Raw genomic sequence first — 13,683 nt, 5'->3', positions numbered from 1 at the left:
ATTTAAATTCAGTCTTGGGATCAAAATTTGTTTTGAAGCCCTACAGCTGCAAGAGATAAAAGATCTCTTTTAGTCCTTTCCAGTATTCTGTGCTTTGAGAAAAAAAAAAAAAAGTAGGATTTTGAGCTCTTTAAGCAAGCCATCTCTATTTGTAGCAACCAAGTCAGTCTCAGTCTTTGAAATTTTTATGTTCCTCATTCAGTTCTATATAGGCACATAGTCCCAAATGTGCCTTCAACAAGCTCTTCATTCTAGATGAACACAGGTGGTACTTCTATTGTCAATCTTCCACCCTGAATAATGCACTTATTTAAAAAGTCTTTCTCCCCAACAAATCCAGAAAGAGCCTCCTATTATCCATGGAGACTCTTCCAAACCACTTATGATACCAGTACCTCTAGTAGCTCAGAATTTTTTCTTTGGATGAAGGTAAGAAAATTAGTCTCTAGATAACCCAATCTGATAAGGAATCAATTAAAGGATATTGGTTAGCATATAGAATCTTCACGAAAGCTAGAGAATCATACTTGTACTACCTGGTTGAGACAAATTAAAAAAAATATATCTTGCATAAGACTTATTTAGTGAGATCACCACTGCTGAATGCATTGAACCCTAGATCTCTATAAGGCTGCACCCCACAGCCTTTAAGGCCTGCACTTGCCCACCTTCAAGACTGAAGACAGAGCCTGGAGTCAGTTACAGAAACATTAATGGTTTAATGAATGGGTAGAGCTTACACATCTGAAGCAAGACCCTAGAGCAACACCTCACCATGTGTGGTGGACAATGGGGGTAGCACAAGGTGGCCTTCTTTGCTCCCATGGGCAGGGGTTGGCCAATTCCCTATCAGCTATAGGGAACTGATGTCAAGTTGGCTTACCGGTTGCCAAGAAAACCAGCAGAGGGGCATGTCCCTTACTGCCCTTTTGATAAGCATAGTTGAAGTTCTGATCTAAAACTAGAATAGGCACTAGTTGAAGTCTGGGGCAAATACATAGGAAGGTTAATCATATGAGCATGGTGTAGGTGAAGCAGGTGGTGGTCAAGCAGAGGACAGACAGAGAGCAGGAAGACAACCATATTGAGTGGTTGATCATCCAATAGCAGCAAACACTACCATTACTGCTGCAATCCCTGTCTCCCTAGAGAATTGCTCTAGGCATCCTCTGTTATCGCTTCAACAGCATAAGATCCAAACTCTGCTCGTATTCACTTGATTCCTATATCTTAGATGATGCAGCTATATCTGGTAGCTGCAAGGGTGCTGGGAATGTGAAGACCTGGGTCTTGACTGTTCTATAGTTATAGTTTGTCATAGAGATAAACTATAACTATAGAGATAACTATAGTTATAATTGTAGAGGTAAGCTCTGGGTAAATTTTCAGACATTTGAAGGGGGTTCATAAACAGAGCAATTTGATGAAGGATGGATTAATTGTCTTGCTATATTAAAATAGTTTAACATAAAAATATGATGTATCTTTCAGAGAAAAAGAAAATGATCAGGAAAAGCACAACATTTCTAGGCCAGCTACTAAGGAATTAGGTTCCATTTCTGATTTATGCCTGCGTGAACCCCTCATTTTATGGCCTCATAAAATTGGCTAGTTCACAAGCTATTGAACAGGCTTGCCATTTATTTTATGCAGCATTCTAGTATTTAGTCAATTTCAGTATAAACTCTATACCCACAACTAATAGAAAGATTTGAACAGACTTGCATTGATATGTGGTCACCCGAAGTCTTATCAGTGATATACTGTAGAAGTTGAGAAAATGTTAAACTGATACAAATGATTCAAATAGTCCCTTGGAAATGTTTGGAGAAAAATAAAACTTTATAAAAGTTAAAAAACAAGCAGTTCTAATCAGGATTATGGGGTGAGTCAAAGTTTGCCTATTCATTGTGCTCCCTCAAGGGTCAGATTTCCGTTTCAGTCATTAGTAACTTTCTGCCATTCAGGACACTACCGAAACTTTCTGTCTCAACTTTGTTCCCCATCAGCCCTTCTTCCTACTCATATTCCCATCTATTTCTCAATTTTATGTCTTACCTCTTTAAATCTTGCATATCTGTAGTGTCAAGGATTGCAGTTAAATTATTTCCTAGGCAGATATTTCTCTTTGAAAATCAGAGGAAGGCAGATGAATCTATGCTATCTTCTAGGACACTGTGATTCTCAAGAAACAACTTTATTAGAAATGGCTCTGAGTGAGCAGTAACTTTGAAGTTTAATGGTAGAGTTTTATGCTTATTTTTCAACTTTGGAGGTAGTTCTTAGTGTAGGTTAAAACCTACTGTAGACTAAACAAACTAATAAATAAAAACCCAGTCTTAAAAACAGACTAGATTTGACATGTGTTCATTTATAGATAAGGTACTGCATTCAGTATAAGAAATTAATATTTGTTTTATTAACTTACTGACCACAGAAAATTTTGTGTTAATAAAATATATTATTAACATGTATTATTTAAAAACTTCTTTGTTTACAAACAAAAACAGAAGAGACATGTATGAAGAACTAGTAGTATCTCAAAATGAGAAGTTATTTTTCTCATGAGAAATGAACGGATGAGTTCTGGTTACAAACAAATGTTTTCATGGATTCTTTATGTATATCTGATATACATCTTTTTTTGTCTATTACATCTTTTCATTTAAAGATGTTCTGTGTCCATGTTCTTTATTTTGCTATACGTTGTACAAGATTTTGTTATTAGAGTAAGACTATTGCTATGCTTTCATAATACTTAAAATTATTATTCATACTGCATTGTCATTTCTACTGAAAAGGTACTTTGTACCAATATGATAATTGATACAGAAAACAAAAACCAGAATGTGAGCCAGTAGGCTTTTACTTTTATATTAACAAGTCATTAAATAATAGCATTTTATATAAATGTCTGAAATATAAGATATATACCTATTGAACTGAAAACTTAATAGTATTTTTTGGCTATGATTTTTATTGGCTAACAATATTTATTGAAATTTTAGTAGAATAACATATTCATATGAAATATAAAAATTATAAAAGCACAGATTTCCTCCTTGAATCCTGCCCACCCATAGTCCTACTTGCTAATGGAAACAGCTTCTGTTTTGGATATGTTGATGGTTTTACAACTCAAGAAATCATCTCTGAATAATAATAACAACAAAAAAATCTGATTGCTTTTCTATACTTTTGAGGAAGTAAATTATGTGCTCCCAAAGCTCTAGAAAATTTAGAGTACTTTAGAACACTCTTGAAAATATATTCAAAGCTGTTCTGAGAAGAGGTTCTGAATATGTGAAAATGTATAATCAATGCACTGGTCAAAGCTTTGCATGCTCATCAATGAAGACAGAAGCACAAATCAGGATCTACATATTATGGCTGGTCCTTTTACATATAAAAATGTTCCGTTCTCCACTCTTACCTATTTAATTCAACTGTGAAGCATGAGAATGAAGTCCATACACATATAAATACATATGATCAATATGTAAATACAATAGCAAAAATAAAAGTTTTTTGCTGACATTAGAGTTACAAAACTAAAAGTCATCTGCATTCAACATACATAACTGTGCCAATAAAATTTACATGAAGGATTATTGAGGGGACTGAGTTAATATTTAAAGCACTGCAACTGAGTTCCTGCTAAAGCGAGAACTGATGTTAACAGAGACAGTGAATTCATTTCAAAGTTAACTAACTAGATATCAAGTGTTAACTTGAGATTGTTTTAGAGGAGAGGGAAAAAACAACAGCAACAAACCTTGTTCAGCTATTTTAGAAAAGATTTCATTTTTATTGGAAGAGCAGTAGTAATCTTGAGAGTCTACATGGTGCCTAGCTAGTCTTCTATAATTTATTGAAAGGATATCACCTACGCTAATTCTCTTTGCCTCCATAGAATTTGTTAATATCATGCATCTGCTGTTGTATTATTTTTTACTTCATATGAATTAGTTTTGTGAAGAAGATTGACTGACTTACATACAGGATGTTTATTACCACTGATATTGCTGTTGTTGTTTTGTTTCTCATAGTCCTCAAAACTATGCTGAGCAAAAGTACTCATTTGATACATATCTTGCAAACAGGGGTTTCCAGATTAATCTCTCTCTAATAACCCAGATACTGAATTAATTTCTCCTAGGATATTTTTATATGACATTAATTTTTTTCTTTTACAAATTTATTTCCCCAAAGAAGTATGGTTAGTCATTGTTTGTACTTCCCTCATAGCTCAGTCGGTAAATTCTCAATCGGTAAATGCCTGCAATGCAGGAGACCTGGGTTCAATTCCTTGGTTGGGAAGATCCCGTGAAGAAAGAAATGGTAGTATTCTTGCCTGGAGAATCGCATGGACAGAGGGCTCTGGCGGGCTACAGTCCATGGAGTTGCAAGAGTCTGACATGACCTAGCAACTAAACCACTACATTCATTGTTTGCTGCTGCTAAGTTGCTTCAGTCGTGTCCGATTCTGTGTGACCCATAGACGGCAGCCCACCAGGCTCCCCCATCCCTGGGATTCTCCAGGCAAGAACACTGGAGTGAGTTGCCATTTCCTTCTCCAATGAATGAAAGTAAAAAGTGAAAGTGAAGTCGCTCAGTCACGTCCGGCTCTTAGTGACCCCATGGACTGCAGCCTACCAGGCTCCTTCATCCATGGATTTTCCAGGCAAGGGTACTGGAGTGGGGTGCCATTACCTGCCATTTTAAAAGCAAGAACACTTTATCTTCTACATGAGTTTGGACATTATTATAGGGTTAACTGTTATCTGGTGTCCACTAATCATTGTATTTTCTCTTTGTAGTTATGTAAATCTGGAGGTTTATGTAATCTTTCTAATGCATCATTCAAATTTCATTTTCATAATATACAAACATAAATTTTACTAACTGAAAAAACATCCAGAGGAATATTTCTGGACATTCTATTGACTTCAAAGCAGAATGAATTTCATATAAGATGCTATTTTAGCATTTTAAAATATTACATGTCATTTGTCATTTTTAAAAGATAAGATGAAAAGTTTATTCATATTCCCACACAGAGATTGAAATAGCTGTATGTTTTGTGCACAACAGGTGTCCGATAACTGTTTTGGGGACTATCAATGGTGACTCTGACTTCATAATGAAGTAATTATTCAAAAGTCATGTTAAAACCCTTTTTTAAAAATTACGTAGTGCCAGTTTTCAGCAGGCATGTACTGTTACATCCGCTTTGGTAAAATAAATAAATTAATAGATTCTTTAACTTGAATAAAATGTACTGATTTAGAAACTTTTATAATACTACTATAACAAGCAATGAAAATAATTAAAATATGCAAACCCATGAAACAATAAAAGCTTATCAGAAATGTTCAAGTAAAAGATGACAATGAAATGAAATGAATGATTAGTTTTCAAAGTAGTGGCATCTGCTCTGTGAATAATCCAGGGAATGCTTTCCAATTTCCATGCCCCAACTCTTTTATTCAAAGGAGAGAATTTGTCAAAGGAGACATATGGGACCAAACAAAATGTAGAGGACTGTGAAATTGGAATTTTAAAATGCATCTCTTATTTATACTCTGCTTACTTAAAAAAATGATTTGAAGCATATCAAATGGATATATCCTCAAAACTCTTTCATGATGAATTTTACTATAAAAAGTCCTGGTTTTCCTTTTGTTTCCTTGTTCTTCCGGATACATTTAACATCCACAACATACCAGAACTCTGTATTTATTTGCTCTAGAAAAAATATCAACCCAATATTCATGAATATAATTTTCTGTTAATTGTCTAAAAGTTGCCTTTTCCATCACTGATGAAATAGTTTGGATTTGATTATTGAAATAGCCCTGGTTTGTAAATATATATAAATTAATTGCCTTAAATATATATATATGTATATTAATGTAGTTTATCTTTTCCCATGTGAATGGCATATTTTTTAAATATTAGTGATAACTTGGGGGTTTTGAAACACTCCAGTAGAGACAGTCTCTACCAAGGAATCCGTATGAACATACCTTGTCCAAATTCAAGTAAACACTGACACCTGTAACTGGTTATTTGAAAATAACTATTTTTGAATTGGATATTTACAACTAACTAAATTTCCATTTAAAACAATTTATTTACAACTTCATAAAAATTTAAAGTAAAATGATATTTTTATAGTCAAAAATTTTCTATCTCATTTACAAACAAGGAAATCAAGGCACAAACAGACTGAGGTTTAATGCATGCTGTGTAAATTTTTTTGTGTAGAATAGTGATAAAAAATAGGGTTTGTATCACTTGCCAGATAATATATCTTCAACCACTGCAAACATTTAGTAATGAAAATCCATGTAGTCTCCTATGCTGATTTAAGGATAACTTCTGAAAATATTTATTTGATAAACAATACTTGAAACCGATGATTAATGCTGTTGCCAGAAATAAAAGCTAGATTAATGACTATTAACTTTGTGAAAAAAAATTCAGCACCATCAAATTCACTTATCATCAAAAGGAGAACATGGAAAAATTAAGTTCAAGTTAAACTTTTACCCCAAATATTTGCTTTAGAACAATTATTTGAATTACCTTTTTCTATGAATGTTCTTGTTCTATCTTATGAGAAACAAAAGAGAAACAATCCTAAATCATAAAAAATTACCTTCTTGCTATTAATTTGCCTCACAGAGAATAATAGATTGCATTTGTTTCAGCATTAACATACTAAATATACTTTGGAGAAGAGGAAAATTGATTATTTTATTATTAAAGTGTTGAATTTTGGCATTTTTTTCAGATGAATTCAAGTTCTTTATGAAAAGGCTACCCATGAATTATTTCCTCAACACATCTACCATAATGCATTTGTGGACAATGGATTCTAATTTTCAGCGCCGCTATGAACAACTGGAGAACAGCATGAAGCAACTTTTCCTAAAGGCACAGAAAATTGTACACAAGCTCTTTAGCCTTAGCAAGAGGTGTCATAAACAACCCCTCATCAGCCTGCCAAGGCAAAGGTAAGACAAGTGCAGTAATGTAGACAACTGAGGACAGCTCACTGAGTTTCTGATGTATGTGTAGTAATATACATAATACAGTGTTATTCGTATATTTAGAGATGATTTGGAAACTTATCGTCTTGTCTCAAAATGATTAATTGCTGTTATTTTCCAAAGTAATGCTATAATGGGAACACATAAACTAACTTTTTACTTAATATTTTTATCATTAGAATCAAGATATTATTCTAACTTGTTGTACAGGGTAATCATCTGATAATTGTGTGACAGGGAACAGAATAACACAAAAATCTAGTTACATTGTAAGCATAGGAAGTAAGCAGGAATAAAAAGTGATATTTCTCAAGATGTAACTTTTAAATAAAAGCATCTAAATTTTATTTATTTGACATGTTCTTAAAACCATAAATCTCATTCTACATGAATGTATGAAAATTGCTGTGAAATTTTCAAACAATTTATGTGAATGATGACAGACTCTTCAAATATTTGTGTCTGAACCGACTTGGGGAAGCCTGGGTTTTAGATTCGGTAGTTTAATATATATCAATCAGTCAGGGCAGTAAAAAGTTGCATTTACTTAGTACAAGCAGGTTGAAAATGAATAAAAGGAAAAGCTAAGGAAAATTTTAGGAAAAAAATTCATTAAAAAAATGTATTTGTATCAGTATCACCAATATAAAATACTTGAACTTTGACTCGATGATTAAATTATTAAGAAATCTATAACTACAAATTTATTTCACTGAAAAAAAAAAGTTCAGACATTTTAAAATTCAGTTTCAAAATAAATCATTGGCATTCTTTACAATCATTGGGCTTTAGCATATTCAACATGTATGCAATCTAAGTTGAGAACATTTTCATTGGACCCATTTTCCACCCCATACGCCCATGCCCATACTCCCCATATTCCCACGCCCATCCCTCGGCTATTTGTCGCTCCAGATTTGTCTAATCTACTAATTGTCTCCATAGATTTGATTATTCTGGACATTTTGTACGGTATGGGGGCTTTTGTGACTGACTTCTTTCATGTAGCATAGTACTTTCTGGTTTACCCATTTGTGGCATGTATCAGTAGTATATCGCATTTTATTTTACCTATCAATTAATCATTTGATGGACTTGAGGTTGTTGCCACTTTTTGTCAAATATAAATGATGCTGCTGTGAACATTCCCGTGTGCTTTATTTTTTTAATCTGGACATATGTTTCAATTTTCTTGGATATGTTGTTGTTGTTCAGTCACTAAGTTGTGTCCAATTATTTGCAACCCCATGGACTTTACCATGCCACTCGTCTGTCCTCTACTATCTCCCAGAGTTTGCTCAAATTCATGTCCATTGAGTCAGTGATGCTATCTAACCATCTCATCCTCTGCCACCCCCTTCTCCTTTTGCCTTCAATCTTTCCCAGCATCTTTCCGAGGGTCTTTTCCAGTGAGTCAGCTTTTTGTACCAGGTTGCCAAAATCTGGAGCTTCAGCTTCAGTATCAGTCCTTCCAAATGGTTGGTTAGGGTTGCTTTCCTTTAGGATTGACATAATGGACTATTCAGAAAATAATTCTATATTTAACATTTTGAGGATCTGGCAAACTGTTTTCCAAAATGGCTCTACTGTTTTATATTTCCACCTACTATGAGTGACAGCTCCAATTACTCCACATCATTACCAACACTTTTTATTATCGGCCATTTGATTGTAGTCATTCTAGCAGTTGTGAAGTGATATCCTTTCGTGGTTTTAATTTACATTTCCCCATCATGACTAATGATGCTAAACATCTTTGCATGTGTTTATAGTCCATTTTCTACCTTCTATGGGGAAATATCGATTTGAATTTTCTTCCCTCTTAGTCTTTTTTTTTTTAATTTGCATTATTGAGTTGTATGAGTAATTTATCTATTTGTATGCCCCGTTCTTTTAGAAACTGTTTGATATAAAAATATCTCCTTCCAGTATCTGGGATGTCTTTTCATTTTTTTGTCCATCTCTTTTCCTGATCTGTCTATCTGTCTATCTGGTCAGTTTGTCAATTTTCTTTCTTTTCAAACACTAACTTTTAGTTTCCTTTATATTCTCTATTATTTTTCTGTTTTTATTTGATTTTCCACTTGATTGCTATTATTTCTTTTTTTTTCTATTTGCTTTATGTGAATGCTCTAATTTTCTTTTTCTAGCTTCATAGAGAGAAAACGTGGGTTATTGACTTCATAGCTTTCACTTTTTTAATATAAGCATTCACTGCTGTAAATTGCTCTCTAAACACTACGATTAAGATTTGTTCTTTTATAGTTCCTGTAAGTTTTCTTATTTAGTTCATGCATAAGATATTTTTTTATATATCTATCTGCAAACTTCAAGTAAATATTCCCTAACAGAGAATTACAGCTTGAAAAAGACACTTATTTAACTGCAATGAACCTTATGCTCCCTGTGTGAGCTAGAGTTTGTAAACCACTGAAATAGATAATCTTATCCTCAAACATAAGAGGAAATATGAGAGAATGAGATGGAAGCAATTGATGAGTTTGCTTATAAACTTGTTGACTTTAAGTGTTCTTTTAATCGAGCACAACTGGAGATTATATATATATGTATATATATAATAGAGATTGTTAGCGGAATTCAGTGGAAAAGAGATTGGAAATTTGTGGGGTGTATTTTCAGAAATTTTTGAAAGAGAAAGTGAATAAGTAATATCAATGATTCACTTCTAGCAGGTATTTTTGTTTTTAGCCCTCCTTTGTGGAATTTTTTTCAGTTTTCCTCTTGAACTTGTCCAACTCTCAGAACTAGCTTCCAATATCTGATATTCTAAAATCTGGAAAAATAAGCATAAACAAGAAAAATGAGACCTGCAAAATATATCTCACTAACATTTCTCTTTTTTTGGCATTTTATTGTTTTATTATTTTTATTTTTTAAATTTATTTATTTTAATTGGAGGTTAATTACTTTACAATATTGTATTGGTTTTGCCATGCATCATTTCTTAATTCTTCCTAAATAATGGTGGGGCAGTTGATTCTTTTTTTTCTCCATAATATAGCATGTAATTCTTTCTTTCTGGTAAAGTGTGGCCCTCTTTCAAGGTGGCAGCTCTGCATTGTTACTACTATCCCTCTCATGAATTCCCATGACATCAAAATGCTTTTTCTCACTGAAGTGAATTCCAAAGCCTGTGATCATGTGGTTTCTTTGAGGTAGTCAACTTTTGTTGCTATTCAGAAATTTTTGAGATAAGTAAAAATGCTGTATTCATTTCATTAAAGAACAATAGTTGCAGCAATTATTGAAACGTATTCATGTAATATTCCTGGAAAGCACCTCAACTACACTATTTTGTGCTGTCATGTCTTATTTGCAGAGTAGCCAAGGGTCCATGGAAATATTACATTTAAAAGTCTCTTGCTAAAGGCTTAACAACCACCTCTCTAGGGGTAGGAAACCTAATTTATTCACATTTACTGAGTTTTGTGGTAGAAATATTTCCACCATGGTCAATTTCAAGCTATCAATGTATTGTCGTGGCTCATGGAGTTGATGTGCATTTGGATATCCTGAGCCAGCGCATGCAAACTTGCAACTAACCTCAAAAATTTTATTAAAACACTTTTGTAAAGTTATCTCTTCTTCATTAACATTGGAAAGTGATACAGGATGAAATCACTAACATCACAGAAAAGGATGAATTGAAGTCTGTGTCATTCTTTGTCTGAGAGCTGTGTCATGCACCTCCTACATATTCTCTATGACAGCAGTGAGAAATTGGCATATAGGTCAAACCTATCCCTCACCAATTTTTGTATCAGCCTGTTGAAAAAGAATCAAATGGAGAATAGTATTTTTGATGGATGAGGATGGTATGAATTTATATTAAAATATGCACCAATAAAAAAGCCATGCCCATATGTTTATATATTGTCTGTGCCCACTTTCATACCCTATTGGCAGTTATTGAACACTGCATGCTCCTGAAACCCTACAGTATTGCTACCTGGCTCCTACAGTAAAATTTTGCCAACATGGGCTCTAATATAATATTAATATGTATTCTCTGTCTTTAAAAATGCTATCAAGTGTTTTAAAAGTATTTAACTTGTATATCATTGAAAAGTTTATAAATATAGTTCATGTTATGTTAAGGAAAGAAAGTTACTACTTTAGTATCCATCATATGGAAAACATATAGAATAAGACTGAATCTTGAATCCAGGTATTTGTGAGTTAATACTGAATATTTTACTAATAATAACTCATATACATCATATTAATATATGTACATATGCTATATATTATATATTATGTCCATGAATTAAATGCAAATATATACATTATATATAAATGTATACATTATATATACCTTAATATATAATATATACTTATATACATATGCATTTTAACTAACGTAACTTCCATAGCAATAATCTAAAATCTTACATATCAAACTGATCTTAACTGAAGTGCCATTTCAAACTGATCTCCAAATACAGATTTGTATAATTTTGTGGAGTCAGCCAGCTTTCCCATTTTTCTCTTCCTTCTCCTTACAATCTCCAATTCTAGTCCAATTCAAAATGACATGATTATGAACTAAGAGGAAGAACAAACAACATGAACACTTGAGGAAAATGAAGCTGAGTAACTGAACAATGTCTGTGGGTAGGGGAGGATAAATGGAATCTGGTAATGCTGAAATGAACTGTGGAAATTTTAACGTATTTAGGAAGAATTACTCTGCCCAGTGGAATGCTGAAAAGATGAGATACAGGCAGAATTTCATGAAATCTGAATGCTTAGTTTCAGCTGGAGTTTCTAGAGACAGCTTTCACATTCCCAGACAACAAGTGCTCAATACATATTTGATGAGTGCTCTGTGATATTTTTGTTAATACTTTAGTTCAACCTCTGAATGCACACAGCAATGAATTATTACTGTATGTAAAATGTTTCCCACTCTACATAAATTGGATCACCTGTTACAATATGCATATCATGTTCTGTTTTGTTTCTCCATTAAGCAGATGAATGCTCTCCTCCATTCTTTCAAGTGGAGCTGAGACAATGTCTTTGTCTGTTCAGGCTGCTATAAACGAAAGACACCACAAACTAAATGACTCACAAATAACAGTTTGTAGTTTTGGAGACTGAAGTCCAGGATCGAGGGGCCATCATGGTGGGGTTCTAGTGGAGAGCACTCATCTCATTCACATGGGCTCCATCCTCATGACCTAAGCACCTCTCAAAGGCTCCGTTTCCCAATAGCATCATCTTCAGGGGTTAGGATTCCAACATGTAAATTTAGGCAAGACATAGCATTTATACAGTATCAGACTGGTTTTGTCTCTATCAGTTAACACTGTGAGATGTGAGGGTGAGCAGACTAGCCAGCCATTTCTTTTGTGTAAGCATACTGTCCATGGTGTATGACAATGAAGCTAGCATGTGAACCCAATAGGAGATAAAGAATTCAGGTGTCCTTTAAACTCCTGTGTTCATTTAACTCTCTAGTGTACTTCTCTTTCTGAAGTTTTGTTATTCAACATTTCCTTCTCAAAATCAAAACATGACCCTTTGTGTCCCTCATGCATCAGCAAGCAGTTATCACTCTATAATTCATGCAAGGAAAATAGATATTTAACAGTTTCGTGGGGAAAAATCTTTGTGAATACTATTTCTCAACATCTGGCATGCAGTAATGATGTATAAAACTCCTTTTCAATCTTATTTTCCCCTGAGTCCTTTTTCATCCTTTTTTAGCCTATTTTCTTTTTTCCACCTCCTTTGCTGAATATCCATTTTCTCTCTTTGTTGACCCCCATTCTCTGCGATATGCCCCCTCTTTACTGAAATCTTTCTATAAACTTTTTTTTTAATTTGGTTTAGTGCTCTTGGAATCCCATTACAATTTCTCATTGATATTTTCCTGCAAAATAGTGCCACTCCAGTACTCTTGCCTGGAAAATCCCATGGACGGAGGAGCCTGGTAGGCTACAGTCCATGGGGTCACTCAGTCGGACACGACTAAGCAACTTCACTCTGAATTTTCACTTTCATGCATTGGAGAAGAAAATGGCAACCCACTCCAGTATTCTTGCCTAGAGAATCCCAGGGATGGGGGAGTCTGATGGGATGCCGTCTATGGGGTCGCACAGAGTCGGACACGACTGAAGCGACTTAGCAGCAGCAGCAGCAGTGCCTCTTCACCTTAGATAAACTTGCTTTTTTAATGCATTTTTATTTTTATTTTATTTTTATAATAATGTTTTTTATTTTTAATGCATTTTAATGCATATATGAGATACTGCCTCTGTGCTTCCAATAATTTTGTCTTATAACATTTGTTCATTGGAGTTGGTTTCTTTCACTTCTTAAGTCTAATAGATATAAATAGATGTCAATCTAGAATATATAGAAATCAAATAAAATCTTTATCCATTTTCAATATATCCTGGAAACAGTAAAAATGAAGTTTGAACACGTGATTTGCCTGTGGTAATAAATATCATCAACATGGCATAAAACTCTTGAGATAAAGGAGGCTCCTCAATGACTAGTGCAGTAAATATGTTCATTTTTTCTTTGTTTTGATAATTAATTTTATCAAAGTCTTTGTATTACTAGAGCATATAGATAAGCATCCAAGGCATAA

General features: G+C 33.7%; 1 protein-coding gene across 3 annotated transcripts in view; it reads left to right on the top strand.

Moving 5' to 3' along the window:
• Positions 1 to 13,683, top strand: part of BRINP3 (BMP/retinoic acid inducible neural specific 3) — a 480,300-nt gene that overhangs the window by 383,001 nt on the left and 83,616 nt on the right. For all 3 annotated transcript variants that reach the window (XM_040262877.1, XM_040262878.1, XM_040262879.1), the window contains exon 7: positions 6,800 to 7,022. In XM_040262877.1, coding sequence (XP_040118811.1) covers positions 6,800 to 7,022 — 223 coding nt within the window. The remainder of the gene's footprint in view (positions 1 to 6,799; positions 7,023 to 13,683) is intronic.

This window comes from Oryx dammah, unplaced genomic scaffold (genome assembly GCF_014754425.2).
Source record: "Oryx dammah isolate SB20612 unplaced genomic scaffold, SCBI_Odam_1.1 HiC_scaffold_21, whole genome shotgun sequence".
Classification (NCBI taxonomy): domain Eukaryota; kingdom Metazoa; phylum Chordata; class Mammalia; order Artiodactyla; family Bovidae; genus Oryx; species Oryx dammah.
This window is presented reverse-complemented; position numbering and strand designations above follow the sequence as displayed.